The sequence below is a fragment of the Oreochromis niloticus genome, linkage group LG23 (assembly GCF_001858045.2).
Source record: "Oreochromis niloticus isolate F11D_XX linkage group LG23, O_niloticus_UMD_NMBU, whole genome shotgun sequence".
Classification (NCBI taxonomy): Eukaryota; Metazoa; Chordata; class Actinopteri; order Cichliformes; family Cichlidae; genus Oreochromis; species Oreochromis niloticus.
The window spans coordinates 145,433-171,683 of record NC_031986.2 but is presented as its reverse complement, the minus strand read 5'-3'; the positions used below and the strand labels follow the sequence as shown (position 1 = coordinate 171,683).

General features: G+C 38.6%; 1 protein-coding gene across 1 annotated transcript in view; it reads left to right on the top strand.

The window, feature by feature from the left end:
- Window positions 1-244: 244 nt before the first annotated feature.
- LOC109200125 (utrophin) overlaps window positions 245-26,251 on the top strand; it is a 154,237-nt gene continuing 128,230 nt past the window's right edge. The window contains exons 1-2 of the mRNA XM_019355584.2: window positions 245-413; window positions 514-621. Coding sequence (XP_019211129.2) covers window positions 260-413; window positions 514-621 — 262 coding nt within the window. The 5' untranslated portion in view covers window positions 245-259. The remainder of the gene's footprint in view (window positions 414-513; window positions 622-26,251) is intronic.

The following is a 26,251-nucleotide window of genomic DNA, read 5'->3' as shown; positions in this document are numbered from 1 at the left end:
GCCCAGTGTGCTCATCTAAATCCATGAACATCAAAGTGAACTCATCCTGATGCTTTAATAATTTTTTGTTTATATTGCTGGAATCATGAGATCTGACCACCTGCAGGTGAAAGATGAGTCCATGGGTGACTCACTTTGATATTTTTGACACTTCACCATTAACTCTGTGTGGAAACTCGACACCCAACGAATCCACCAATAGATTCATTGGGTGTCAAGTTTTATGCTTGGCGTCTGCCAAACGGGACAGGGGCCCGTGATGGGCTATTCCCCCAACACCCTACTATTTAGAGGTGGGAATGCGCTAACACCCAGCCCCCTCTACACACCTGCTCCTCTCCTTCTGTGCCCCTGTGACAGACTGATCAGTGCTCCTCTTGACTTTGTCCACTGCTTCACCACAGTTCAACATCGTGAGCTCTACCTTTGACAGTTTGCTCTGAAATTTGTCATTCGCGCTGCCCCCTGGTGGATTTTAACCTGTCCATTTCTTTACTTGTCCCCATTAATTAGCGTTTTACAACTGGTGCGTTTTGTCGATGGCGGAGGGTGTGCGCCCTGAGGACTATTGTGATGAGCCGGCGGAAGACGAGTTTGGAGAAATCATCAAGTGTCGATCTGGTAGGAAACCACAACGTCCCTTCCCTCTCTCTCTCTCTCTGTGTGTGTGTGTGTGTGTGTGTGTGTGTGTGTGTGTGCGTGTTTGTGTGTGTAAAGGAATGCAGTTTCTTGTATATAACTGATACACAGTTTGAGAGGAGCTGAGCGCATTACTATGGTTCCATGTGAAAATCCGTCCATGTCTATGTGTGAATCCACTTTTTCTGTAAACACTTGCGAGATCAAAATATATATTTGAAGTCGTTTATTGATGTTTAGACATCATTGACAATTTATAGTGTTTATAAATCCTGTCAGCAAAAATGTTCCGAATATTTTTGTTTCTGAAAATAATAACTACCTTTCCGATAAGTCTGTTTGCTTCCTATAGAGGAGGGTGAGGCCTGTTGTAGCCATTATCAAATCTAAAAACAGTTCATGTTTGTGACCCTTGTCTTGTTGTTGTATGTCAGAGTGAAGTCATTTAGTCACAGTGTCACAGATTAGACAAAAGCCAGATTTGTCTTTGCTATGGTGCTCTTGCACTGTAAATCGCAGGGCTTGAACAATCAGGATCTTTAGCCACACATGTGCTTATTAGTGAGAGTCATTACAAAATAAAAGTGGTGTGAGCTTCACTGGGTGCTTCAGCACGTCACTAAAGTGGATGATACTGTGACAGAAAATGAACGAAAGAATTGCTTAAATCAAGGCAGCAGAAGCTGAGATATGGTGGTTCATTGTTTCTTGACTGTATTGTGCTCCAAAATTGCTAGAACTTACGTTTTCCATGAAGCAGTTTAACATGAAACCCCCTTATGCATGCTAAACGGCAAGGCAAGTTTTTTGTTTAAAAATTAAACTATGCAAACTCCACCTAAAATAGTTCAAAACTCCCTCAAACTCACAAAAAACAGTATAACTCTTCACGGTTTGCATATAAGCTGACCTTTATTTATAAGACACGTTAGGAATTTCAGCACTCTAAAAAAGAAACATTTAACTTTCTCTATACTTAACATCTTAATGGTCAATTGGTTTTGATAATCTCTATAGAGCACGTTATCAAAACCAAGTCAATATGGAAACATAAATACATATTAAAGTTGCAAGCAGCGATGAGAGGTCCCTCGTGCCCTGGTATGTTAAGCCATGCTGACCACCTCCTATGCCCACTAGGCTGCGATGGAGAATACCATCTGACCATCACGTTTAGAACGGGAGTTAAAATTTCCTCTAGATTGGACTATGTTTATAACCTACTGCATATTTCCTGTTTCCATTCGATGGCACGCTAATTATTGCTGACAAATAGCATATCAGTCTGTTTAGGGTGGACTCTTTTCATGACATTTGGTAGAGATTGGTCAAGTTCTCTGGGAGTTATACCAATTTCATCCTTCATGGCGAAACATCAAAATTTACCGGGGCGATCGTGGCTCAAGAGTTAGGAGTTCGCCTTGTAATCGGAAGGTTGCCGGTTCGAGCCCTGGCTTGGACAGCTTCGGTCATTGTGTCCTTGGGCAAGACACTTCACCTGTTGCCTACTAGTGGTGGTCAGAGGTCCGGGTGGCTGTGGCTACAATGTAGCTTGCCATCACCAGTGGGTGACTGGATGTGTAAAGTGCTTTGGGGTCCTTAGGGACTAGTAAAGCGCTATACAAATATAGGCCATTTGCCATGCCGCCAGGGTCACGCCCTTTAACGAATGTTTTCAAAGTAACCTAAGACCAACTCCTTCAGGCTTTCCTAAAGAAATTTGAGCTTGCTTGAATCTTGAAGCCGCACCTCATAACATGACAATACCGGTCCCCACTAAGTTTCATAAAATTCAAATTTTATGATGAATGAGCAAAATTTGCTGTGGCGCCACCACCATGCCCTTAGACAAAAACTCAAAAGCTCTGCAATGTATCATGGCCTAGGTGTGTAGTTTAGACTGACCAAATGTGAATGATCTGATAAAATCCCTAAGAAGAGTTTGCAAAGGCATAATGCATGGAAATGGAAAAATTGCCATTCTCAAGTTTAAATGGCAGACTTCCTGTTGTGTTTAGGTCATGGCGACCCAATGACAGGTGTATAAAAAGTCTCCTGGATGTAGCTCAAACTATGTGTCCATAGTTTTTAAAAATGTCCTGCATAGTGCTCTAGAGTCATTTTGAAATGTCCGTGTCCAAAAACAATAAATTACATAAAAAATACTTTCACTGGATCTGACACGTGCAAAATTTCATGAGTTTTTGAAAATGTTGAAGCCCTCAAAAAGGAAATTATTGTATCTATTGTATCTGTTCCATCATAAGAAATGCAACAGATACAATAGGGCCTTTGCACTGTCAGTGCTCGGGCCCTAATGAGGTAATTTAACACTATTAGCACTGCTGAAATATAACTACTGTATAACTAAAAACTAGATATACTAGAAATAACTCAAAAACAAAAAACTAACAAAACCGAAAACAAAAGTCACTATAATATAACAATACCCAAAAAACACAAAACAAAATCCATCGACTGTGACAGAAATAATTCAACCTCCTGAAATTTTCCAAATTACTGAAATTTTTGGTATCACATTACAGATCATTTTGACACTTTTTGTAAGTATTGTACATAAGAACTAAACAATCAGATAATTCTTAAAGACAGAAAGTGTTTGAATTGTTTGTATTGATAATGAAAACAACAGATGACTCTGGACTTGAAGTACTCCTTTTGAGGTAGTTTCTACAGGTTTTTGGTGCATTACATGACATTCTTTCATTTTATCATCCAAGGTTGAGCCTATATGTTACAAGATCACCAAATATGCATGTGTCCTCTCTCTATATATATATAATATTCCAATACTTTCATCGGTCTGCCATAGGGTCAGTTATGTTACCTCATTTCATGATTGCAAGTGACTTTTAATTATAATAAAATATTCTAGGAATTTTAATAAATAACTAGATCTGTTTTCTAAAACACATTCATGAATGTACATATGGTGGAATTGATATAGTGCACTTAAATTGAGCAAATGAGCAATTAATGAAATCATATGTAGCAAGTCTGGGATTGTCAAACACCCAGTCATTTTATGTAATGCTGCATGTAGTGTTAATATCACTTCATTCATTAAATAATTCCTGGTGTAAAATGGCACAGGGCTAAAATGCTCTGGGTGAGGTTGTTTTGTATGTGAACTGTGACCCAGACACTGTGTGGCTTGCATTGCGTTGGAGGCTGTGGAGATTTTATTTTCAGTTAATGATCTTGTAAAAAGGGAGTGGCCTGGCATGGTCCATGAAGTGGTGAGAGTCACAAGCTAGTTCTATTCTTTTGCTTCCTTGGGCACTGGCTTTCCTTTAGCCTGTCTGCTTGCGTAAATATATATATTTTTTTCCTTTTGGGACTTCTTAAATAAAGTTTTAATAAATTAATAAAGCCCCACTCTCTCTGACATACACAGACTTTCTCTTTCTATGTCTCTCTCTCATTGACTCTCCCATGGTACAGCTGGTGGGTCATCTCAAGCTGGAAATAGCATTCAGCTGGCCTGATGGACGGCTGCTGCACAGTGTCAGATAGCCTAGTTTGGGAGAGTGCCATACCTTCTCTCTCTCTCTATTTTCACTTTCTTTTACTCCTCTTTTTCCAACCTTCAGTTTTTCTTTTTTACTTGCTTTCCCACGTCCTCTGTCTTCCTTCCACTTAGTTTACATCTTCTCCTCTGCTCCCCATCAGCAGATTCTTTTTCTCTGTCTTGTTCTTGTGTGCCCCCTTCCTCTGTCTCCCTGTGTTATATTTTACCACCCGATCTATTTTTCAGTGTATGACTATGGCTGTCTGTCAGAGGCCAAATCCAACAGTCTGTCTCCGTGCTCTGGGCATCTCTGTAGATGTTTAACATACCGAGCTATAAATGCTTGTATCCAGGGGTCTAAAAAAGACCCCAAAACACACTGAATGGAAAACAATTAGAAATTTCCACTTGATTTCTTTCCTAAATATTCTATAAAATATTGTGAATATATCCAGAAAACAGCAATTCGATATAATTTTCCCACTCTGTTCTGTTTTTATTTTATGGTTGTTTAACATCACAAAATGTTGAACAATTGATATAAAAAAGACCATCTGCACAGCTAAGAAAAATATACTGGCTAACACATAATATTTTAATACAGATACAACAATTATTAAACCTCACAGGGCACATTTATCAGACCATAAAATGAATGCCTGTCGTACAACTACAAGATAACTTAAGAGAACAGTCAAGACATACAATAAACTGCAAATGCTCACTTATGTCCAAAATGTCTGTGAGGACATTTATCAAAGTAAGGTTTGTGAGTCTGTTTTGCAACATGGTTGTCCACAACCGTGTTTTCAATCCAAGCTGGACAGTGATACTCGGATGGTTAGTGTGTGTGTGTGTGTGCGTGTGTGTGTGTGTGTGTGTGAGTGAGTGAGTGAGTGAGTGAAGGATATGAAGCTCCTTAATCTGCTTCTGTTGTGCTATAAAAAGAGCACACTCATAACATCATAAACACACACACACACACATTTAATAAAGGAGAGATATGCATTGGCTTCTACTGGTGTCTAACCTTCAATGTTATTTAACCATGATGCTTTTCAGGGGGGAAAACATATTTTTTGCTTTTCACTTTATTTATAATTTTTCTGCGAAACATAACAATAGTCTTCGTGTTTAAATGGTTTTAATACCATCTATGTATTTATGTATTTATTGCATATCATCCTGTGACCCAGCCTATTCATTTATGTCCTCTGCAGTAGACACGCAAATCACAAAAGAAGTTAAACTTAAAGATACTTTTTTTTCCTCGGTTCTCAGGAGGATATGGCATGGCGGTTCTGTGATGTCTGTCTTTTGCAATGGGGGTGCTGCAGCTCCCACAACAGCCGCACTTTCCACAGTCTTGACATGTCCAGGGTGTACCCCCCTCTGGCCTAATCAGAATCAGAATCAGAAATACATTGTTAATCCTGAAGGAAATTATAATGACGGCTGGGATGGGCTCTAGTCTGTCCACCCACGTCCCTAAATTGGATAAGCAAAAGAAAATGGATGGATACTATATTAATAGATTTTTAATTACAAAAAATTTAAGTTAAAGTGTAAAGTAGGAACCATCCATCCATCCAATTTCTTCCATGCTAGGTCTCGAGGGCAGCAGCCTAAGCAGAGTGGGCCAGGCCTCGCTCTCCCCAGCCACCTCCTCCAACTTATTCAGGGGAACACCGAGGCATTCCTGCCCCAGCCAATAGGTATAATCTCACCAGTCTGCCCTGGGGCCTACTTCCAGTGGGACATGCCCGGAACACCTCACCTAGGAGGTGGCCAGGAGGCATCCTAATCACATGCCTGAACCACCTCAATGGGCTTCTTTTGATGTGGAGGAGTAGGGGCTCTACTCTGAGCTCCTCTCAAATGACTGAAATCTTCAACCAAACAATAAGGGTGAGGCCAGCCACCCTTTGGAGAAAGTTCATTTTCAGTCACTACGTAGAGTAACCACATTACAAAGAGAACCACAAACAAAATTTTTAGCAGTATACTATAGTAATTTACTGCAGTAGCAGGGATTTAAAAGCGAAGGTTAGAAAATTCAATTTAATCAGATATAATAATCAATAATGCAACAAAACAGGAAAAAATACACTTAAAAATGCAGGATTTGCCAAAACACAGTCTTCGTCTTCATCCTGGCGTTGTTCCCGATGGTGGAGGGTGCGCTCTTAGGCAAAGGTTTCTCCATTTGGTTCTGTCCAAGGCGCCCTCAGGTGATGCGTTGACGGTCTTAATGTCTTGATTTTGTCCATCCACCATTTCTTCAGTCTGCCTCCTCCTCCCTGCCTCTGCGTCCTTCTGGGTCGATTTTTGCTACAGAAAAAAATGAGTATAATACCTACTTTTTTGCTGGGTATCTACTTTTTTCCCCAGTCAACATTAGGTTGTGTTGCTGATGAATCAGTATATGTCTCAGTTAGCTTAGTGAGATTAAAAGAAAAGAAGAAGAAAAGATCAGTCTGTGAGTTTGAGTCACCCTAGTGAGCTGTAAGTTTCCCTGACTGAAAAATTGAGTTAGAGGCTCAGGTAATAACATTTATGGACAGAAGATGGCAGCAAAGACAGCTGCCACCATCTAAAATTGAATCAAATGAAAAAGTCTCTTTTTAAAACTTGTTTTTTAAATGTAATCTTTTAACTTTTTGCACATTGCATCAAGCAAAATGAAATGATATGCAACAGTCTCTGACTTGAATGAATTAGTTTTACATTTAAACCTATTTTCTGCATATAAAATAAAAAAAAAATTGTGTTTACACTCGCTCTTTCCAATAGATGCAAGTAAAACACAGCAAAAAATAAATAAAATCAAAGATTCAGCGGCACTGAGTCCTGTCGCTCCTTAATCTTTTTTCACCTGTTTAGCAGGAGTGGGGCTGGTGGAGTTTTGCCCGGTGCCACAGCGGAAAAAAGTTTTCTTCCCACGCTGTTCTTGTCACTTTTTACAGAATCAAACTCAAAGTAATGTGAGTACTTCAAAGCGTTAAACGCTGCATGGTCTCACTCTCTCCCGCACTCTATATATTATCCATTGTTGATCTGCACACGTATGTCATTGTCATGAGACACTCTCACAAACAAAATCACAGTTTAGTAATGCAGTAACGCAGCCTGCTTAAGGGAAAGGAACAGTAATCTAATTACTTTTTTGTAATAGTAAAAAAGTAGGACTTTACTCGTTACTTGAAAAAAGTAATCTGATTAACATAATGCATTACTGCCCATCTCTGGTGGTAAGTAAGTAGGGGAGTGATGGATATTAACTCATGCACACACAATCAGTTGGGGTTGGGTGAAAGGTTAATTCACCCAACCCCAAGTCGCATGTAGTTTGTGAGGCTCTACAGAGCAGAAGGAGGATTTGGGTTTGGTGGAGTGGAGCAACTGATTTCATGTTTGTGAGTCTGTAGGGATGCTGTAATGAGTCTGGTAGTCTAGGATCCCAGCAGAACTCACTTCCTGCTCAGTTCTTTACATACACACACATTTGCTCATACAAAAATCCCTTTCTGGGTTAGTAGGAGGATACTTTTTTTCAAATGAGATTGTATACCATTCAGATAGAAGTAGTGCTGACAGCTGTTGGTAGGGCTCAGACTGATCAGTCAGGTTAAAAGAAGATATTATTTTTCTTTGTGGCTGTAGTTCACCACAAACTAGTGCTGGATTGGTAATCAAATTCTGTGCAGATGGGTCAGTCTAATTTTGTAAAAAACGGCAGTAAAAAAAGTATGGAGAGCAACATGGGATTAGTATCTTGCCCAAGCATATTTGGCATGCAGAATGGAGTAAACTGGGTTTGAACCACAAACCTTCCAGTTAGTAGGTGACCTGCACTACCACCTGAGCTACAAATGGAAGCAGATTTTTTTTTATATCAGTTATCTTATTGGTGCCAAAGCTTGACTGGTAATCTGGTGGGCCAACACACATTTGAGCCAATGGGTCAATTTGTAGGGCTGGTGCACAGCAACCCTTCAAGCAGTGACAGCAGTCCATTTGTTCATTTTGATTACCAATACTGTAATGCCCAATCAAATCCTTAACGAAACCCTCCTCTCCCCTACCTTCACTGTGCGCTCATGCAACATGTAGAACAGAGTTTAGTGTGGAAGAAGTGGTGAAAGTGTGGAGCTGAAAAACTAAGATAGACAAAGAAAAGAACTAAAAATATATGCAATAAAATCATGATGGGCTGTCTGGCCCAAAATTGCCAGGGCCAATTATTTTTCCCAGTTCATCACTGCTCGATACATTTTTCCATTCATCATTCCTTCAGTTATATGATGTGTGGCATTGTTGTATGCTGAAAATCAGCCCCATTGTCTAAATGTTGATCAGCAAACTTAAAACTTAGAACATGCTTTTTCTTCAGCAACAGAGTCCTGCATGGTGAGCGTGCATACAGGCCATGGCGGGGGAGTGCATTACTTATTGTTTTCTTTAAAACAGCAGTGAAGTCATTCAGACGTAATCAGTGATGTCAACTAAAACAAGCTCCAGTCCACTGCATCACAATAAATAGCCTATCGAGTCTGAAACGCGGTTCGAAGCCTCAGTGTTGGCGGTCACGTCACTGACCACAAGTAAATGTATGAATTTTATTTCAGCCTCATGCCTTTTTGTTTAAACTGCAAGTGACCACTGGCCAAAATGACAAGCAGTATCACGGGTGCTGCCACTAATGAGTGAGGTGGGGTGAATATGATGGGAAGAAATGGAAAGGAAAACATTTTTTGTGGCGGAGGATAGTGAAGGTGCTACAGCTGATTCAGTGGCTAAAGAATGAATTAATCCTAGTGATAGCCTGCACTGAAAAAAATGCAATAGGGTGGTTGTTGAATTTGCATAGAATTACTTCATATATCCAGCATGACTAATTTAAATTTCACATCTAAACATATTTTTGTCTTTTAATTTTCACATATTCTTTAAGAATATTCATTCTTTTAGAATAAATCATGTTGAAAAGAAACAAGTTAGTCGTGTTTTATCCTCAAGCTCCGCCCCCTGGAAAGGAAAAATCGGCTGCATTGTCCGCCATTTTTGTCTCTCGCTTTGGAAAATCTACTACCATCTGGAGTTTTACACTTGAAGGTAAATAAGATTTTAAAGCTAACACACCAGTGAGAAAGAGTGTAGACCCTTTATATATGTGGACTTTTACTGGGGTGTTGTTATTTTACAGGTATGTGGGCTGTTTATCGAAAACCAGGAAAGGCCAATGTTAGGCTCCAGTTAGCTAATGGTAAACGAAATTATGCGATAAGCAAATTAGTAATTAACATATATAATGTGAGTTAATATTGTTTATATATTCTTTCAGTCTAAATTAACAGACTATTACAAACTTGCATTGGTGTCTGTAGTAAGTGGTGGTACCTGCAGTGTCTTAACCATTAAACAAGCTAATGTAGGGCCGGGATATGACTAGTTTGTTGAAACATGTCTGCTGCCAGTGTGACTGCGCACACATGGTAACATTACCAGCACATAGCCACAGCCGCTATAAACATGCTAAAAGGTCAATCTAGCTTCTGTAGTCAGCAGCTGGAAGACTCAACACAGACCCAAGATTCAGTGTAACGGTTATCTAAATGTTGTGTGTCCTGTTTGTAAGCCCAGAAAAAGAAATTAAATAAAATGACGACCTTGAGCTTCAAGCTAATGTAAGCGTAATGCTATAGCATAAAGCTAATGCAATGATGAGGTTGTTAAATTAGTAAAAATACAGTAAATATATCCAACATGAATAATTTATATTTTTGGTCTAAACATAATTAAGTCTCACGCCTTTCACTTGTTTTAGAAGGATGTTCAGTCTTTTAAAACCAGTCATATCAAAATAACAGAAAATAGTTATGTTTTCTGTTGAAACTCCACCCCCCAGGGTGTGTTCTGCGAGGGAAAATTCACTGTGGCGGTCCGCCATTTTTTGTCTTCGCTTCGTTTACCTTTGGTGCTGAGCTTTACTTTGTCGAGGTAAACTGAAAACTACATGTTTGAGAGGAAACGAAGAGAACATCCATTAGATGGGGAAGTTTTTCTCATGAATTGCCGTTGAGCAACATAATGGAAAAAACAAGTCATTCCTTAAGTTAACTAACGATAATGCTAGCTTAAGCTGCGGGACAATATTATGTGCATTAGCTTTTTTTCAGTGTGTGCCCAGTCACATTCGCTTGTTTTTTTCTCAGTGAATACAGACTAACTAACTTGTGTCCATTTAGTTAACTGGTTGTACCTAAAATGTTTTAGTTAAACAGTTAAACAAGCTAGTTTGCCATGGGTGGGCTCTGTGTGTGTGTGTGTGTGTGTTCGGAGGGGGGGGTGGGGGGTCTTCACTAAAGTCGGTTTATTTAGGGCATGACACCTATGCAGTACTCATTAGGAGAGGAAGTGCATGACTTGGGGCTTTATTTCATGTTCTGGGGCAGTGAATGTAATGTACTGATAACATGTTAAAGACAAACAAAAACCCAACAAATTATTTTAACTGATTTATAGAGAGACTGAGAGGAGGGCTTAAAGAGATAAGAAAAAATGACAATATAAATATGTTTAATTTATTTTTTCTGTATCGATATATGGTGCTTATCCCTGCTGAAGGGCAGATTGGTGTTGCTTCAGAACAATTCTCTAGCGCTGTTACGTAGAGGTGTTACAGTTAAGGTTTTAATAACATTATTTTATTTACTAGTGAAGCTTTGCATATGTTATCTCACATTCTGTAAGGTAAATTTTCTGGAAAGGTCAAATTAATTAATTTAACTAAGTATTAATGAAAGACCTTGATGTGTATATGACACTAATAGATGTAGTTTCTGGGTCATTTGGCAGAACTGCAAAATGGCCAGAAGGAGGCAACTGCTGTGGTTGCAAACAGGCTTTGGGTGGTATTGAAGTAAGGGCAACTATGGAACTGCTCAGCAACATGGGACCCATAGCTAATAAATAGTAATATGACAAAAATAACAACTTTGTGTGGATGTAACCTTGTGAGATCTGAGATTTTGACAGCATTTTTATCTGACAACTTCTCTTTTTAGATAAATGCAGAGTTTAATAGCATTACCACCATGCCACTGCAGTCCAGATTACTCTCGCAGATAGATGTGCTATCTGACAAACTAATAAAGGTCTTCAAAAGGCGAGGAGGACAAAGAGGAAGAAGACTTCAGAACATTCTGGAGCCCACGGCCCAGGTAAGAAAAAAAAAAAAATTTGTGTATACACTTTAGGGAAAATAATAATTTTAACCAAATGCTGCTTGTCACTCTATGCCAGGAGTATGTTGAAAATCACCTGGGATTTTCACAATTTACCATGGGTGCGGGGTTTTTTTTCTTTTACCTGCATTAGAACTATGTGTGGAGTTCATAATTGAACACCTCTCTATGCTCTGACAGTATTCTGCTTCTTTGCATGGAGATTTCACTTCAGAAATGCATTACCTTTTTAAGCATTCTGAGGACTCAAATCACATGCTGTAATGAATCCATTTTTGTTCACCTAATGTGTTAATGTTAACATTTTTTGGAATAGTGACACAGATTAAAATAAGATTTGGTATAATGTTCTTTGACCTGTGTTCTGTTTAATTAAATTTTGGATTTCTGCATTTTCTATGCCGCAGATGAAGCCATTATCCAACGATCTAATAAGGAAACAACCATGGGAATTTACATCATAAAGTCAAGAGATACCAATGGCAGCCCTGAGGACATCGGGATAGTCCTTGAAGGCCAGAGAGTCTGGCAGGATTTGGATAACTATACCCTAGCAGCTGCAATGCTGTTTGGACTAATGTACACTTTGAACCTCACCTACCCACTGGAAAAGTATACCTTGGAGGTATTATAGAAACTGTTTATGGAGCTCAAAAGGAACAGCCTTTCAAAGAAGGCCCAGGTTTTCAGGACCAGACTGTACGATTGAACAGTTTTCCAGTTATGATGTGGGAACAACATGTTTACCTCTTCGAATATGTACCATCCTTTCTTTTAAGCCAGCACTGGTAAAGTTGCAGTACATAGTGAAACTTATTTTTCTGGCACTTTTCAACTTGGGGCCTTTATTACTGCAGTGTTCAGTGTTCACTTTTCAAGCCATGGCTCTTTTGAAAAAAAATTCAAACTTTGAATGTCCATTTTTCTCAATGGAAATGGTGCCTTGCACCAATTTCACCAGTTAGCAATTTTTTTTCCCAAGGTGCACCACTACAAACAGATTGCATGGTCTAGTATTAGTGATTGTGATGTTTAGTGATAGAAGCAAGCCAATACTAATCAGTTTAGGTCTCTTGGTTTTGTGCCTGTGGATTATAATGTTATTTTAAGTCTCCTTTTTGTGTCATTTTAATAATTACACCCCTTTTGCCATATTACCTTATGGCTCTTACATTTAAAAAACTATTTTTTACATAAGCGTGATGTCATAAGGCCCCACAGTGTTGAATCCAGGTTACAGCAGATAACTTTGAGGAATGTTGTGGAATGTTTTTCAAGAGATGCATTGTACAAATATGACTCATGTATATTTTGGAAGCCTGAATTGAAAGTCCATTGTTACAACTGTGTAGTATTTTCAAAAATACAGGTCATTGTTCAAAAATGTTTTGCCTTTTTCTTTGATTGAAGAGAAAGTGTACAGTACATACAGTAAGATCAGCCTTAATTTAGTTTTATTTATTGAACACTCAATTATATATTAGATTATATATTATATGTTAGAAATTTGTTATAAAATAAAATAAGCTTACCATAAATAATCTTGTCAATATAACACATAGTAGTCCAATACAATTAACACAAAAAGTTCATGTCTGATAAACAAGTGGTTTCTATAAATATTTGACCAGAATGAAAAACGTAACAACAACATAAAAAAGTCATGTTCATGTTACCAGATAAATGTGTGCAGGTATAACATGAAAAACTCAGGTTAACCAAACATAACTTAATTTCGTGCAACCGCTTACAATAATTTTTTTATGTTTATCCCACTGATTATTTTTTTCAGTGTGGATGAAGTAACAAATCTGGTCAAATAATTACTGAAATTTTAGGAAGCAAGACCAGAGAATTGTAAAAGTGTCATCCCAGTGAGGATGAAGAAGCATGCAACACAAACTTCAATAAATCCGAGCTCAAAGTCAAAGAACAAAGAACCAACAAAACTTAAGGAGTGATAATGCAAGCTGTAAGGATGGAGGTGAACCTGATGAGGAACTTAGTCTAATTGGTCAAAGTGTAACTGAATTTACTGAGAAAGCAAAGGAAGGAAGTGTGATCGGTGCATCAGAAATAACTACAGGGTGTGTGCTCAGCGGCCAGCAGATGGATACCAGACTCACACCGAGGATGTTGACAAGTGGGTGAAAAATTTTTCTGACAGACAACTCACTGAAGCAGAGGAAAACATCGTTCCAAAAGGGTTACACTTTTGCTGTGGGTTCTCAGAATATTTCTTTTGTGAGTGTGTGTATGTGTATCAGATGCCAAAAGATATGCGTGAGACCTTAAATAAGGTACGTTTTCATCTTATTGAATTCTCGTTTGGAAAGTTGCTGCAACAATGCAAATATTTCAATGCTTGAAAATATGTGGTGATAAACAAGATCCTCACTTGATCAGGCATTGCATTACAATTCTAATCCCTCTTATTTTTAGCTCCTTAAAATTGTGTCACAAGGGAGATGAAAGCAAAGATGAAATGGGAGAAATGGTTTTGAAAATAAACCAGTGAGGGGGGGGAAAGAGAGCAAGTGAAAGAGGCAAAGGAGAATGGAATGTTGAAAGGATGTAGAAAGGAGTGAAAGATGAATCTTCACTAATGAGTGAATGAGTGAAGATTAGAAAAAGGAAGTGATTAAGCCCAAGATTTGTCAGAAGGGACCACAAGAAGATTTTAGATAAAGAATAAATTGAGGCCTGTTGTGGCAAAGGTTGAAAGACCAGAAAGGAAGAAATGAGTCATTTTTCCCCTGGAGCTCCTTAAATGGAGGGGCTCAGAGGTGCGGATTCTTTCCACTGGAGGGGCACAGAGGTCTAGAGATGGTGCATGAGCTGATGGGAGGGCGATAAAGAGTGAGTTTTGTAATCACTGTTAAACATGGGAAACAGTGAAGGACTATGAATGTTATGTGGGTCTCTGAGCTGGTAAGCAGATGGTTTCACTCACTAAACGTGTTGTGTTAAAAGGATCCTAGAGGCCAAATACTCAGATTTTTCTTTTGCTCTTCACTTTTTGTCCTTGGGTAGTGATGGCCCGCTTGAAGCTGAGGCTCCGGAGCGTGTGTCGATAAAAACAACACACTGGTTCAGAAGCACTGTCTCGAGGCTTGCTTCGTTTGGCAAAAGTCACGTGACCAGTGACGTCCGAAGCTTCATTACGCACGTAACTGCTTCGGTACCTGATTCAAATGGAACGAAGTGAATCATTTGCGGGATTTGTGGAGTGTCTTGATGGTGACAGATAGCGAACCACTGATCATTCTACTGAGAGATTTGGTTCTGTTGTGTGGGAGTATTTTGAGTTGATTCTGGTCAATCGGGTGGGTTTTCCAGCTTTGTGTTCTGGCTGTTTGCTTTTGTTTTGTGCGTCTTTATTTTATCTGAAAACGGGAAAAACTTAAAATGTAAAAATCTGCTTTTCATAATATAAATATCATTAAATAACTTCCATTTGACTCGTAACATTTAATGTTATAAAAAGATATATTTTATTTTAAAAAATAATCTTAAAATGTTAGTCTACAAAATGTGCAGCAATTTAATTTATTTATTCTCTTTAGCTGATAGTTTGTGGAGCCATAACTGCATCTCTACCAGTTTTTCTGCACTCCAGCCTCTTCTGTGCCATGTGAAGGGATTTTCCTTAAGGCAGGAGAAATTATCTCCACGAAAAGCAACAGATTCAATGCATCATGTTTTTAATTTGCAAGTTCATGAGCATTTCCCTTTCCATTTCACAATCAATTCTACCCCCAGGTCAAAAATATATATAGGAAAATTTCCCTAATATAATATTATTTATAAATATACCCGTCTAGAGATTAAATGCATAAGTACATGGAGGCAGGACCTCACAGCAGAAGCATACTGCATAATGTGCATTATTATATGTATGTTATATGTAACGTTGTATTTTTCAATTATTGTATTTACCAACATCAAGAAGTCACAAGCAAAGAAAGACCACACCATGGTCAGTGTTGGGGAGTAACGGAATACATGTACCGCCGTTACGTATTTAGAATACAAAATATGAGTAACTGTATTCCGTTACAGTTACCGTTTAAAAAGGTGGTATTCAGAATACAGTTACTTTGTTGAAATAAATGGATTACACGGTGGTACTTTCCTGTTTCATATTGTCGCGGGTCAGGATTATTTGGGTTTGTTTGACAGCTATGTTCTGTTGTTCCAGGCGGCAGCGTTACGGTTGCCATGGTTACAGGGTGACGCTCTCTCTCTGCGTGTTTCCTGGGTGAGAGAGCGCTTTTTTGTTGTTGTTGTTGTTGTGCTAAGCTAAAAGGCAGAATGCTACAGGCATGGCCCTAAAGAATGTAGCCTCATGGGCAGTGTAGTCCGTGCTGCAGGGAGAATGGACTGCCATACACGTTATGTGTCTGTGAGCGAGGGAGGGAGAGAAAGGAAAAGTCCGAGCTGTCACGGAGCAAAAACGGGAGCTGGAAGCATGTAAATATAATAATAACCACTGCAGCCAAGAAGAGTGCCTGACGAGCCCATTTGTAAGTAAGCTATTAAGACTCAACTGTACACTGTGTTCGTGTTTTCCTCCGGAAAAAATAAGTTCCGTTGGAGCAGTCTTTCAACGCCTCTCTCTGTCTCTGGCAAGCAAAGTTGACCCAGACAACAAAGTAAAGCTATTTTTCGGCTACCAGCCCGACACGGAACCCACTGTATTAGCCAGAGGTCCCTTTACTACTGTTCGGAGCCGCGGACCTTCAGTAACAGTAATAAATCACAGCAATAGTAGATTCACGTAGTTGTAAACAGCATGATAATATATTAAGTAATCCAAAGTATTCAGAATACGTTACTCTCATTGAGTAACGTAACGGAATACGTTACAGAATACATTTTGGGGCATGTATTCAGTATTCTGTAATGGAATACATTTTAAAAGTAACCTTCCCAACACTGACCATGGTGCATGTTCATACAAGGAAAGTTTACTGGTCAAAATTATTTATTAAACAAATAAACTACATTTTTTAACACCAAAAAATACACGTTCAAAGCAACACAACAGCAGCCCAATATGAGACAGAGTTCCACTCTGTAGAGTGGGCTATCATTATAAAGCAGTTGGTTTTATTTTGTGGATTCAAGCTGCTCTTCATATTTTTGGCCACCAGATGTCACCAGAGAGGACTGTGTTGAAAAGCTTCCAGTAATGAACCGTTTTTCAATACAAGTTTCAGTGCTTCAGAAAGCTTCATTTGGCCATCACTATCCTTGGGTGTAATGTAAGCAGCAAGCGATAGGAAGAAAGCATCAGCAGACTGTTGAAGTTTCTTTTAAGTGTCCTTTAGTTTTCTGGCGTCGCCTTTCAACAGTTGTTTCACAAAACATAAGACCCTGGCAGTTAAAATCTCACCTGCTTTATACATAATTCCACCCACAGCTGAAACTCATTAATCTCTACCATTGAGAAAACAGGGTAGACTAAATAACACACAGTCTAGACAAAGAAACAGGAATAAAATCATTCTTCCACTTAACAAACTCATTCACCCAGCTAAACGGTTTGAAAAGTCAATCTCTTCACAAAATCCCACTCATGAGGTTATTTTAAAGGAAATAAACGATTTTACAGAAAAAAACACCCCTTCATTTGGTTACACCCAATTAACATGACCAATGACATAATATCCTATATAAACAGGAAGTACTGGGGCCGCCCTTCCCACATACCTGTTTCACATATAGGACCTGCACAAAGGAACACACAATGGTAAGTATAACCAAACTACATAAAACAAACCAATGATTTGTGACATTTAGCTTTAAGAACATTTGCACTACTAATGAAAGCTGAGAAACAAAGGATAAAAGACAAACTATAGGAGAAAGAGCCCAAGGTTAATTATTGCAAATGATTTAATACAGTAGTGAATCAACATAGAGTGAAAAGAGGTAACTGAAGAAGAAACACTCAGTGCATCATGGGAAGTCCCCCCAACAGACACTTCCTAATGCAGCATTACAGGATGAGTTCAGTTACCTGATAAAGCCCTGAATATAAGCTTTAACAGAAAGGAAAGTTTTAAGCCTAAAAGTAGAGAGAGAGTATCTCCAGACTGGGAGCTGGGTTCATAGTAGAGGGGCTGATAGCTGAAGGCTCTACCTCCCATTATACTGAAAACTCTGAGAACCTGCAATCTAACCCTGCAGCGTTAGAGTAAAGTACTGTGTTAAGATAATAAGGTACTAAAAGGTCTTTAAGGATGGGGGTATGATAGTTCAAGATTTTAAATGCGAGAAGGATTAATTCCAAATTTAATTGCGAGCAAATAAAGAAAAAGGTAGTATCAGGGAAATCTAGTCTGCCATCCTGTCCCAGTTAGTACTCTTTTCAGGGAGCTTTTAAAGTGACCAGATGGAAACGAAAAATAGTCCAGCCTAGAAGTATCACAATTTTTAGCAGTGTTAATGAAGTCCATCCTTCTCATTTGTTTAATGTGCACACTGAAGTATGAGGTGCCGTAAGGGACATTATTACTGAAACGCTCTCTCACACACTACTGAAATTTTACCTCACACACACACTACTGAAACACTCTCGCACACACTACTGAAACGCTCTCACACACACTACTGAAATTTTACCTCACACACACACTACTGAAACACTCTCGCACACACTACTGAAACACTCTCACACACACTACTGAAACACTCTCACACACACTACTGAAACGCTCTCACACACACTACTGAAACGCTCTCACACACACTACTAAAACGCTCTCACACACACTACTGAAATTTTACCTCTCACACACACTACTGAAACGCTCTCACACAGACTACTGAAATTTTACCTCTCACACACACTACTGAAACGCTCTCACACACACTACTGAAATTTTACCTCTCACACACACTACTGAAACGTTCTCACACACACTACTGAAACGCTCTCACACACACTACTGAAATTTTACCTCTCACACACACTACTGAAAAACCAAAGCATTTCAGTTGAACAGGAAGGCGTTTCAGTTGAACAGGCAGTTAATTCTTGACAAGGAAACTGAAGGAAAAAGTGGTAGATTTCAAACAAACCACTACACAGATGTCTACTCAGCAACCTGCTAGTTAGGGGTGGGTTTTTATAATCGATTTATGATTAAAATCGATTCTGGCTTGGATAACGTGAAATCGATTCATTAAACTCCTGAATCGATTTTTTAATATAAATTTATTTTGCCCGAAATGCCAGAATCTCAGGTGAAACCTCACAAAATTTCAACAACCACCAAACAGCTAAGACAGTAAATGAGAGCAGGTACACGGATTCTGCACAAACACAGCGCGGACCCGCGGATCAGAATCAGTGAGATGTCGCCTTTGTCACCCGACGGCACGGACACGGTCGGGGCTGAAAGCCGACAGCTCGCTGATTCTGATCTGTCGGCGGGTCCGCGCTTTGTTTTCACGCCGTTTTTGCGCCGATTCTAAAGCTGTTAGTTTTATCTCTCTCCAAACAATACTGACCGAACCAGCAGCAAAAGAAGATCCAAACTACGCTTCACATAAACATCGTCATGAATTCCCTCTGACATTTACTGTTTTGCTTCCACCACGATAAAATCACACATCATGCACAGCTCTCTCTCTCTCTCTCTCTCTCTCTCTCTCTCTGTACTTCAAGAACAGTTTCCCGTCTAAAAATCTGTTTTCTGCATTATTCGCTTGCTTGTTATGCACAAGTCTACTGTTGTTTACAGCGCTGTCGGACGCTGTTTTGTTTTTTTTCGTTTCTAATAAAACCGCTGGAACATCAGAGGTAACGTTCATATGTTGATTAATGGTTTTCTTTCGTTTTTGATGTACTGCAGAATATTTTTTATAAAATCCCAGGCCAGGAAAAATCACCTTCATGTTTTTCTGTGTTTTATCTTCAGCTACTTTGACACAAAGGCATCTGCTGTGACCTCACACCTTTGATAAAGTCTTGTGTGTGTCAGCTTCCTTTTTATAGATACAAAAATATGTAAATGTACTGATCTGAATTATAATATTTCTGACTGTCAAAATTTCCCAGAATCAAATCGAATTGAATCGAATCAAATCGTGGATCAAATCGATTCTGGACCTTGTGAATCAGAATCGAATTGATTCTAGAAATCAGTGATGATACCCAGCCCTACTGCTAGTAGCCTAAGTGAAACAGCTGCATTACTTAACAATATATTAGCCTCAGCATAAGTCAAAATTTAGAACAGCAGGAGACAGGCATTATCCTGGTTATTTTTTTGGCATATGTGCTTTTTGTCTTTTTTAGCAAAGAAAAAAAGTATCTTAAAATCATCAATAAAACCAGGGAGAGAAGGCTTAGCGTTCCTCCATTTAGCACAATGGATACGATATTTACTCAAAAGTATGATGATGTTGATAATGTCTGAGACACCCAATGCTAGATGATCCATATAAAAAAATTATGATGTAATTCAAATAGTGGCACATCATTAATATTTAGGGAAATCCATTTTTTTTAAGTTGCACCAAATGCATTGTGTGATAGGGCATAGGGAAAAAAAGATGTTCTAGGGTTTCATTTTCATCAGTACAAAAAGAACACTGATCCACCTCAAAGCCAAATCTCTTTTTTTTAGAAATTCTGCCACAGGATTAATTTTGTTTATTACTTTAAAGTTTGTTTCTTTAACTTTAGGTAGAATAGGCTATTTCATAAATTTTTAGTATGCTTTATCCAGTGTATATGAAATAACTAAATTAGAACCATGCAATGTAACTATTCTGTTGTAACTATGAAATATTTTGTCTTTGAAGAAACTACTAATAAATTTCTTATTGCATTTTTATCAAACAGCTGACATTGCCCTAGCAATAAATTTGGGAGCACTGATGAGAAATTATTGTATGTCATAAAATTTTTAATCAAATGAAGCAGAGGCAGTGGGACCAGTTCACAAAATTTGTTATATTCTCTTTGAGAACTGTTTAGACAATATTTTTCTGAAAAGTCTGTGTAACTTAGAATGACACCATTATCATCCAACAAATCTGTTAAGAATATAATCTTTTTGTTTAAACCAGTCACTCTTGAAAATTGATTTTTGATTAAGTGTTATTACCCTATTATTCCATAAGGTTGAATTATGGGGAGAAGTTGTGGGTAAATCTCATTTTCCCAAAAATGCAAAGTCTGTTTTGGAAAGTTTGATATCTTTATGGGGATTTTATTTACCGCAAAATCACATTTCAAAATAAAGTCTAATCCTCCTATTTTGTTAAACAAGGATCATGGGATGTGGAGCTAAGTAGAGTCTGGCTGTGACAGACAAGATTTTAACCGTTTAATTCTAAGGGTGCCAACCATAAATTCTAATTCTGGAGTTTTGATACCACCTTTATTGTATTCCTTCACAAGCTGAGATATTTCAATGTAATGGGTTTTATTCCTCCACAAAAATTCGAAAATAACTGTATTAGCCTTATTAAGGCTTTTAGAGGAGATATATAGAGAGTGACAAGGATAAATCAATTTGGAGATGCCTTCAGCTTTAGATAGGATTTTTCTGCCAAAAATAGCGAGGTCTCTGATTAACCAGTGGCTAAGTGATTTCTTCATCTCCATGATACAGTTAGAAATATTGGTGTCTTTTCTGCTAATTGGGTTTTTTAGATATTATCAGCCCTATATATATAACTTTAGATTCAACTCTAACTAAAGCTATTGAGGAGTCGGAGCTTGTATGAATCGGGAGAAGTTCACATTTTTTGATACTGAGAGATAAACGAGAAGCTTTAGAGAAAATTTAGTTTTCTCTACCACGTATTTATCTTTCAAAAAAATAGATGTATCATCTGTGAATTGACTTATTTTGAAGTCTTTATTAAAAATTGATATTCCTTGTCGTTAGAATTTTTGATTAACAGTGTTAACAACTGAGTTGCCAATATAAAAAGCTTAGGGGAAACAGGACATACTTGCCAAATTCCCTGCTGCACCTTGAATCCATTCCTTGATTCAAGGAAGCTAAAATATTAAGTAATGCGGCTGCTTCACTTAGGCTACAAGCACAGCCTTCCCCAACCCCCAATTCCTGGACCAGTACCAGTCTGTGAGTCGTTTGGTACCGGGTCGCAAGAGTTGAGGCTTGAGTTTGAAATTTTTGGTTTTCAGGGTATTTATCATTTTTTTATTTTTATATCGTTTACATGGCGCAAAAAAGGTTGGGGACCGCTGTACTAGCAGGTTGCTGAGTAGACATCCTTGTAGTGTTTTGAAATATACCACTTTTTCCATCAGTTTCCTTGTCAGGAAACAACTTCCTGTTCAGCGGAAATGCCTCTGGTTTCAGTGGCGTGCGTGAGTGCATTTCAGTAGTGTGTGTGTGAGAGCGTTTACGTAGTGTGTGTGTGAGAGCGTTTCAGTAGTGTGTGTGAGAGCGTTTCAGTAGTGTGTGTGAGAGAGCGTTTCAGTAGTGTGTGTGTGAGAGCGTTTCAGTAGTGTGTGTGAGAGCGTTTCAGTTGTGTGTGTGTGTGTGTGTGTGTGTGTGTGTGAGATGTAAAATTTCAGTAGTGTGTGTGAGAGGTAAAATTTCAGTAGTGTGTGTGAGAGGTAAAATTTCAGTAGTGTGTGTGAGAGGTAAAATTTCAGTAGTGTGTGTGAGAGCGTTTCAGTAGTGTGTGTGTGAGAGCGTTTCAGTAGTGTGTGTGTGAGAGCGTTTCAGTAGTGTGTGTGTGAGAGGGTTTCAGTAGTGTGTGTGAGAGGTAAAATTTCAGTAGTGTGTGTGAGAGCGTTTCAGTAGTGTGTGTGTGAGAGCGTTTCAGTAATGTGTGTGAGAGCGTTTCAGGTGTGTGTGTGTGTGTGTGTGTGTGAGATGTAAAATTTCAGTAGTGTGTGTGAGAGGTAAAATTTCAGTAGTGTGTGTGAGAGGTAAAATTTCAGTAGTGTGTGTGAGAGGTAAAATTTCAGTAGTGTGTGTGAGAGGTAAAATTTCAGTAGTGTGTGTGAGAGCGTTTCAGTAGTGTGTGTGAGAGCGTTTCAGTAGTGTGTGTGAGAGCGTTTCAGTAGTGTGTGTGTGTGAGAGCGTTTCAGTTGTGTGTGTGTGAGAGCGTTTCAGTTGTGTGTGTGTGAGATGTAAAATTTCAGTAGTGTGTGTGAGAGGTAAAATTTCAGTAGTGTGTGTGAGAGGTAAAATTTCAGTAGTGTGTGTGAGAGGTAAAATTTCAGTAGTGTGTGTGAGAGCGTTTCAGTAGTGTGTGTGTGAGGTAAAATTTCAGTAGTGTGTGTGAGAGGTAAAATTTCAGTAGTGTGAGCGTTTCAGTAGTGTGTGTGTGAGGTAAAATTTCAGTAGTGTGTGTGAGAGGTAAAATTTCAGTAGTGAGAGCGTTTCAGTAGTGTGTGTGAGAGCGTTTCAGTAGTGTGTGTGTGAGAGCGTTTCAGTAGTGTGTGTGTGAGAGCGTTTCAGTAGTGTGTGTGAGAGGTAAAATTTCAGTAGTGTGAGTGAGAGGTAAAATTTCAGTAGTGTGAGCGTTTCAGTAGTGTGTGTGTGTGTGTGTGTGAGGTAAAATTTCAGTAGTGTGTGTGAGAGCGTTTCAGTAGTGTGTGTGAGAGGTAAAATTTCAGTTGTGTGTGTGTGAGAGCGTTTCAGTAGTGTGTGTGAGAGGTAAAATTTCAGTAGTGTGTGTGTGAGAGCGTTTCAGTAATAATGTCCCTTACGGCACCTCATACTGAAGGACCACCAAAAATGACTCCAAGATTCCTGAGTGTTACTGGGAGCCAAGGCAATGCCATCTAAAATAAGTATCTGGTTAGACATAATGAGTAAATAAAAGGTATCATCTGCATAGCAATGAAAATGTATGCAGTGTTTATTAATATTATTACATAAGGGAATAATTTATAATGTTAAAAAAAGATCTGGTCTCAGCACAGAACCCTGTGGATCTGCTTTTCCCAATCTTTTGCCACTAATGTACCAGGGGCAGACTGCACAGAATCCACACATCAAGCACAGCTCTCGCAGCCACAGACTGGGCCATATCCAAATGGGGCTAATTTATAATTCATACGTGTATAAACTAGTTCATTTCATTAATGAGCAGCATTCTACAATGCACAGCCAAATTTGCCCCTCAAAAAATGAGGAAGCAATAATTATACTAACAAAACAGTATGGTGTGAGCTCGGCTTTGAAATTGTGGCAGTTCAGAAATGAGAGAAGTGTAAATAAGAACCATGTCTTGATAACTAATCCTTAAGTGGAGCGCAGGATTTATCCAAAAGTTTGCTTTATTACAAACTGTTCCTCCATATTAACCTGAAATCTGTGTGTGACAACTGGCATGTACGAGGTGTGCAAGTAAGACAGTTAGTAATATAACATTTATCTATATATTGCTTTTTAAGACAAGAACATGTCACAATGTACTTTACAAAGGTATTAAAAAAACATGGTCACATAAACACACCTGAATCAAGTAAAACACCACAAAATCCAGAAACATTACCCAAATGCCTGTCTGAATAGATGCGTTTTCAGCTGATTTTTAAAGGATTTGAGTAAAATTAAAAGATTCTAGAAGATTAACAAAGTCAGAAGCAATGTAGCATGAATCATTAACATGAAGATTAAAGCGGCCGCCTGGAATGTCTCTTTAGGGAAACTCGACTTGCACATAAGGACATGTACAACATTATAACAAAGCTATTTCTAAATCTGCTTACTACACTACTATTCTTCAGTCTGCTGAAGGAAACACTCGTACTTTGTTGTCTGCATCATGCAATATTGTCAAACCTCCAGATACCTTTAGCATAAATCTCTCCATAAACTTCCGTTAGTTTAGAATTCAGCTTCTCTTATTATACCCTGACCCAGATGTCTGAATGTATAACACCTTTTCTTAAACTGCTCTATTGGCTTCCAGTTTACCTATGTATCAATTTCAAGTTCCTCATTGTCACTTTTAAAGCCCTGCATAACCTTGCTCCACCATCTGATCCATCTTCTGATCTTCTCCGTACGTACTCCAGTCCAGTCCACTCTGCTCCTCTTCACCTTCTCTTTTACCTGTGACAGGGGATTTCTTTAAATCACCCTGCCGTTCTTTAGCTGAGACATCTGAGTTAGAAAACACAAACACTGCGATAAGTGAATTTTAATTAAGAGAATATTGAGAGTTGTAATAAATTATTTTAATAACCAGCAAATGACTTTGCTTTTCTGCAGAGACTGGTTTCACTAGGGGATCAAGAGCTAGTGTGTAGAGTGGCTGTCAATGCCAAATTACACAAATCACTTCATTTCTGCTGTTAGTCACTCTTCTGTGGTCATTTATGGACTTCCCTTTTTATTAAATGTTATTTTTAACTGTTGTTTAGTACATAAGTGAATATAGTTAAGTATTTATCCAATGCATGCATTTGTCTGTGTGTGTGTGTGTGTGTGCGTGCGTGTGTGTGTGTGTGTGTGTGTGTGTGTGTGTGTGTGTGTGTGTGTGTGTGTGTGTGTGTGTGTGTGTGTGTGTGAGACAAAGATAACGTCACTCAGAGCAGCGGGGTTTTCCCTTTTCTACATCTGTATGTTCTTGTAAAAAGAACAGAGGTTTCACTTCTCTACATCTAAATGTTCTCTGAAAACAGGAAGCGGTTATTTGCTGGATAAGTTCATCACAGAAGTTACTAGGTGAAAAGTCACGTAGACATGTGCTTAATGGCAAATAATGAAAGGGTACATTTCATGTAGCTGATCACATATATACAATCTTTCTCCTGACAACCTGTTTTATTCTCTTCATTATAAGTTGGTCTTAGTCTATTAGTTTTATAGTTGTGATTTTATTTGTTTACTTTATTTAACTATGTATATGTTTTTATTTTTGGTGTACTAATATAAGGTGACCTTGAGGGTCTTTAAAGGTGCCTGTAAATAAAATGTATTATTATTATTCTAAATGTTAAATGGACTGATTTTGTTTCACTTGCCTCATTCACCCATTAATACAAGCACTTTTATCTAAGCCCACAACTTGGGGTTCAGTATGTTTCCAAGGATACTTATGGGATGCAGACTGATGCAGCCAAGTATCGAACCAACAAACTTAACTCCTACTTACTGAGCTATAGCCATCCCAAGGAGCATGCCACAACATTTTGAGGCAAAAAAAAGAAGTTTGTGATACTTGTGCTAAGAATTGGTGATTGATATCAGTGATATGTTTTCTTATATATGTCTTGCATCAGGACTCTACTCCACCTTCCCACCTATGCACCCGTAAGTTGTGTTCTGTTTCTATAAAATTCCAGTATAACTGCTAGATAAAAAGAGAGCCGCTTTTGTAACACAGAAAACTCTGACACTAAGCTAGACATAAGCTCGCTAGCCCATTAATCTACCTTCCTTTAAAAATAATAAAAGAAAAAAGTGAAAGGCTAACACACAGATGAAAGAGCAATGAATAAGATGGGGAGAGGTGGGAGAAGACGGACAGAGCTCTGATTGCAGGTAATTGCTGTTCACATCCAGGGCAGGTCTAATCACTTTGAGGCTATGTGCGTATGTGTGCGTGTGTGTGTGTGTGTGTGACTATGCTAATTTTTCCCCAGCATCTGGATATTACCCTAAGCTCAGTGGAGCAGTAGCTTGCTCCTGTTTTAGCCTTGGTTTATAATTGGCTTCCAAAACCTCTTGCTCTTCCATGTCTTTGAATCAGAGAGGGAGGGTTTTTCAACTTAATTTGACCTTTTCAACATAACACTGAAAGGAGAAACGGGGGGGAACAACAATGTATAAAACATGCTATTTGAGGAAATTTATCTTTTAAGTACAGT